We start from the raw sequence: 6,000 nt of genomic DNA on the forward strand, positions 1-6,000 counted from the left end.
ATTGACAAATCAAGCATATTAGCTGGGAGCTATTTTTGTTTATAACAATCTGCAATTATCATTGTAATCAGCAACAGGAAAGCAAAAAGTTAGATTCCCAGTTTGCACTCCGGTTGTTCAGGTCAAATTTCAGGAAGTAGCTAACTCAAATAAGTAAACAAATGTATTTGATTTGCTCTGAAAGAAATTACAACAAGCTTAGCAGACATGGCTATAATTAAGGTTAAAAGGAATAATCCCAAACATTCCACTACTGTAGAACCCTACCTTTATGTATTTAAACCATTCAGAGCTATTAATTTTCTGTAACTGACTTGTCTCAACATAAATGCTAGTCTGAGAAACTGAATCATCAAGAAAAATGCTTCAGCTTGATGTTTAGCTGGAAAATAAAAACATAAGAGAACTGCTTAAAAACATTCCCCCTCCAACTACCCTTTCTGTCTCTCCAAACAGGACAATAGCAAGAGTAACTGAAACTTGAAAATTGAACCACAATGTGAAGCCAGCCAACATAACAGAGGTAATCTATGAAAACCATCTATACACATATGTAGAATCTTTCCATGTTTCTGAGAAGAAGCTGTTTCAAAATACCCGCCAAGAAGGTGGATAAAAGCCTGAAATATTTCCCACACTTACAACCTTCCACTAAACAAACCAAACCAACCAAGCAAAAAGCCTCCCAAAACTCTATTTCAGATAAGTGACTCGGATACCAGGGGACCTGTTTGCAGACAGACACCCTCTTCTGGGTCCAGCTGTATCAGAAGATGTTAACAATGCCAGTTCACTCCTAAACCAGTGATCAGTCTGGTTGCTTGAATGGAGCTGCTCCTTTTAACATCCTTCTAACATACTTGAGTCAGAGTGAGCCAGACTAACAAAGATCTGTTTCTTAAGGCCCATAAAGTAGTCCCTATGCATTTTGACTGGTGCAGGTTACTGAGCACTCGCACAAGCTGCTCAGCCAGCAGATGCGAAAGGCTGTTAACTGCCAGCAATGGAGATGGTGATGGCAAGTCAAGACTGACTGACAAGAATAACTTTTTATTTACACAGTACAACTATTTGCAGAATATATTTATCTGTCTATGACCTTACATAATTTTAAAACTGTTAAACTAAAAGTTGCAACAATCTCCTGGGAAAGAGGAGTAGGGAGTGTCAGTGGGTGGAAAGAAAGACTCATGAGGAAAAAAAAAAAAAAGTCCATTGATTTATGAGACCACAGACATGCAATTATAGGAAAACCACTACTTAACCTGCATTACAAAGACACTGGCCATCAATCACTTAGGCAACTTGGTCCTGTTGAGTCAAAAGCATGCAGTGCAATAATATGGCAGACATCAGATAGATTGACCAAGCAATGCTCTTTAAGAAAAGGAAACTTCCATTTTACAAGAGAATGGTTACATTTTTTAAAAGTGCCCCCCAGTGCAATAGTGTTTTAAAGTTGATAGCACTGTTTGCTTTCAGAAAACCTGAGAAGTACTGCAGCCATTCCTATGAAACTGAGGCCAGTTTTTCTCAGGAACTCCATGTTTCTTCTGACTTCATATCATAAAGTTACATTGGCCAGAACTGCTACTAAAATCTCTTACTTCTTGAGCCCAATACAACATGGACCTCCACTCATTTATTTACTGATTTTCAATGCTCTACTGGTTACCTTTGCAGATTGAGCAGATCCTCCAGCACAGAGGGGCTCCTACTGAATTGGATGTGGGTACTAGATGCAGAGGAAGAAACAGAAATAGAGTAGGGGCAAGCTGACTAAAGCTGTGAATGCTGGGTGGAAGAAAAAGAAATGAGGAGAGGCTGAAAGATGAAAATAGAGGTGAATAAGAAAAAAACGTAGAAACATAAAAGGAAAAGTTGGGAAGAAATTTTTGAAGGAAAAACTATGGACAGAAAAACAGATAGACTGAGGACCTCCCCCACCAAAAGTAAAAGAATTAACCCCTCCTCCCCAGCCCCCGCAGATGACCAGTAGATCTCAGATGATTTGAAGAAGCACCACAGGAGATGGAGTTACATACAAGAAAGAATACAAAGAAACAGTTGCAGTGTATCCGTAAGATCTAAGAAGTATTCATAACACAGGGTACCTAGCTAAGACATGGCAGCTCTTATCATCAGGCTCTTACACTTTAATACGAGAAAACTGTTTTTAAATTGAGGCCTCAGGGATAACTGGTACAAGCAATCTTATTCTGTGCATCTGCCTTGGTAAATGCTATCTTGACTGAGTCTTGTTTAAATACAGAAATATAATTCTGTAATGCAGAATGGAAATTGTACCTCCAAGGCTAATCACTCTTAAATAGCCCTATAAGCCCCTCAAATTCATTTGAAATCCAACTTTATTTCTACCTTGGGAAAGTTTTATTATTTAGTTAATTATAGCACTACAATAAATCTCCCAATAGCAACCATGCGAACAACTCCTGACACTGTTATCCCATACTGATCTTTGTTTTCTCAACGGTAAAATCTGTATACTAGCACAAGGACATAGAAAGTGATGGAAAAACTTTTGGGTAAGTATGCATGTCTTCTGGTGCAGCCTAACAATTTAGAAAGATCAAAACAATACAACTCCTACCTCAGCAGGATAATCTGACAAGAAAAGTGCTACGTCTTGACATGAGGAAGTTAATGTTTGTGGTTTTTTTTTTTTAATCATCTAAAGTTCTAAATTCAATGCTGTTATCTCTAGTTACAACTTCAGTACAAACTTAAGCACCTCTGTCATTTTGAGGCTTAAATCATATAAACACTGATCACGGATCCAGAAAACAAGTAAAGTTTACTAAAACTCCTAAATTTAGTACAACTGTTCAGTGACAATTTAGCATCAGCCCAGTAGCAGCACTAACATCTTACCAGACTGCTGCAGCAAATACCTTACACTAACTGCAGTGCACATTAAAGAAGTCATGCTTGTGCAATTAGTTAATTAAAATAAATATGGTAATCCCCCTGCTGCAGAGACCTGTCAGTTAATCAATTATTCAAAAGTCATCACTTAAAACAAACATTCAGCTATATGTTTACCATAGCAAAGCAAACAAAGCTGAGCACCATTGTCAAGATGGATCAAAAAGCATAGTGTTATCCACCTACAAACCCGGACAGGAGAAGTTTTCCATAAAGCATCTCAAATTATATTCAACATCTGCACAAATTATGTCCTGCATTTTCATCCTAAGAAGCAGCTAACAAGATTCAAACAAACAAGCTACACTTATTTATCAAAATTACCTATCCTAAGAGAAATTAATTGTCAAGTCAAATATTTAAGTTACTAGGAATGCCAGAAAACACTTGAAACTTTAATTTGTTCCCCTTGTGCCACCAAGACACATTATATGGTGGCAATTACATGATCACGTTATTTTTCACAGAGCCTTTAGCTCATTCACACGGACAAACCAAACAATGCTCACTTCAGAAGCTCCTATTTGACGGCACATGCCTGATCTTTTCAACTCTTCTCAAACACTTCTCTGAAGATTTTCTAAGTTCTGGAGAAAAATCCAGTGCTAAATTAATAACTGGAAATACTTCACATGTTTTCATAACATTCCACTGAAGTGGAAGAGTGGGATTAGAAACATCTCACACGTGCACAACAATGCCTTCAGAAGTATCCACTAATTTGGAGGCATATTTGACAAACGTAAAGCCAGAAAGTTCAAGGTACAGATTTTATTAATATGAAATTTTAATGCTTGGCACTTCCAAAAAGCAGACCTTGCTACCTTAAACTGAACACCTGGAAGACAAGAGGCACACACCTGTGGATCACTTAGGTGAAAAAACTTGCATAATACCAAATGGGAACTCTGTGACAGATGCATGGAGAGATGTTAGAAGCTAATCATCAACTTCCCTGACAAGGATATTTCCTATTCTTTACTTGAAATCTGTCTGTATTATTTGCTATAGACAAAGGCTTAACAAAATTTAAGAAATGGTCTTGGGAGTTATGAGTTTTCTTAAACGTTACATCCTTGAGTAATCTCCAGATTATGACAGTGAAGAGGGATCCTTTGCTAAAAGAACTATCAGTATCTGGTCACATGGCTCATCACAGAGCACCAAGAGGCTCAGTGTGAGGGATCTGTGGGCAACATCAGTACTGGCCTTTTAATGTGGGATGGCATCACTCTGGCCTCTGTAAGGATGGCCAGACAGGTCAGAACTTTCAGGCCAACACCACAGAAGTCTGCCACTTCAGCTAACAAAAAAATCTGACAGCAGAACCATGCTGTTATTCAGATAGTGAACTAGCACACAAAGGAATAGCACATCTCACCAATGGACTTCACAGATAATTGCAACATTTCCACTCTTTTACTTAATCAGTCCTCATCCTCACTTTTTAGACACTTCATCCTACTTTGAAGGCAAGTGAAAATAGTCTGAACAGAAAGTGTCAGACAGCCTTAAAAGAACCTGCTCACTGTAAGCAGCAGCAACTTTGGAGATTACATACACAACATATTTTGCACAGCTAGACTAATCAAACTGAAATATTACCTACTGAGAACCTTTATCTATGGAGACATGCACCTCAGTGTCAGCAACACAATCACCTACTGGTAGTACTCAAGATGCCTGTGCTGTACATTCGGTTACCCTTGTCCAGAAGTCTTAGGGGTTTCCACACTACATACACGCTAAGCATAGAGTCAATGGCGCTGTGTTCTTCACGCTGAATTAAGGCAATCCTGGAAGACCCAGGAGGATCTTTGCTGCTCCTGGTAAGCAGAACTTCCTTGGCAAGCCATTCTTCAGAATTAAGAATTAATGGGTCTTTAGCAGCAGACTATAAAACTGAACAGATTTCTACACCAGACTCATTCTGGCAAGTTTTTCTCTAGACACACAAGAGTGCCCATTTTTTTCACTGAAGTTTGAGCATTAAGCACCAAGCCAAAATAACACACAAATGTGTCAAGTCAACCTGCCTTACTTCAGCTCTATCATTTTGCTCTTTGGGTCTAACAAGCACCCTTTGTGATACGTAGGTATCCCTTCCCATCCATACAGGTCTCGACAACTGTCATTTCTATGAGCACCTTTCTATAGCCTTTTTTTGTCCTTTCTCAAGCTAACTACAAGAAGAAAAATTCAGAAAAGACAGCATCTGGTCAGATTCTGCAACAAACTCAGAAGCCCAGTGCAACTGATGAGCAGCTGGCACGCATTCTTTGCTAAAACTATCAACTTCAACCTCATCAGCTAAGGATGCGTGAGGAAAGACTAACAGTACTCAAGGACTCTAGAAACTCACTGAATAAGGAATTAAAATATTATTTGAATGATGTAATTAGTCAAACCTCTTTATTTTCCACCCTTTCAAGCCTCAAGGCTCACCTGTGCAATCTGTATTGGCTGAGATAGAGGGATCTGCGTCATCGGCGTTGCAGCAGAGGCCGAGATGGTGGCACCAGCAGCGCTGTGCTGCTGACTGGCTGAATGCTGCACTGCAGCCGCCAGCAACTGTGCCTGCGCCTGTTGTAGCAATAACTGTTGCTGGGCTGGCGTCAACGTGAGCTATAAATAATTAGAAAACACAGCCATTAATAATGGAAAGAGCCACTTCAGCTACAAAGTCATTAGCTAGCCCATTACTAGTTATATTAACCAGACATTCCTAGAACTGTTAACTACAGTTCAGCCAGTAACTAGCCAATGACGCTGGCCTTTTAAGTAAGGACAGCTGGCTACTCAACACAGTGTAGGAACCAACCTAACACAGACCTGACCTAAACTAAACCACAGGAACACAAAGACTTGCACCTACTGGAACCTACAGAACCTAACTTTACTCCTAAATTCTCTTCACAACTCTACCAGCAGGTTCAGAAAAAAGGTAATTAAGTAGCAAGCAAAAGAAAAGAATCAGTATTGCCAGGATTTGAAAGGAAATTTACACCCAGCAGAACAGCAAGTGATTAGCCAGATGAATGAGAAGCAGGGATG

At 39.3% G+C, this 6,000-nt stretch overlaps 1 protein-coding gene across 3 annotated transcripts in view; it reads right to left on the minus strand.

The window, feature by feature from the left end:
- Positions 1-6,000, minus strand: part of POU2F1 (POU class 2 homeobox 1) — a 45,619-nt gene that overhangs the window by 25,416 nt on the left and 14,203 nt on the right. For all 3 annotated transcript variants that reach the window (XM_010081154.1, XM_010081156.1, XM_010081155.1), the window contains exon 5: positions 5,392-5,571. In XM_010081154.1, the coding sequence (XP_010079456.1) occupies positions 5,392-5,571 (180 nt within the window). The remainder of the gene's footprint in view (positions 1-5,391; positions 5,572-6,000) is intronic.

Source organism: Pterocles gutturalis, unplaced genomic scaffold, assembly GCF_000699245.1.
Source record: "Pterocles gutturalis isolate BGI_N339 unplaced genomic scaffold, ASM69924v1 scaffold10034, whole genome shotgun sequence".
In the NCBI taxonomy this organism is placed as follows: Eukaryota; Metazoa; Chordata; class Aves; order Pterocliformes; family Pteroclidae; genus Pterocles; species Pterocles gutturalis.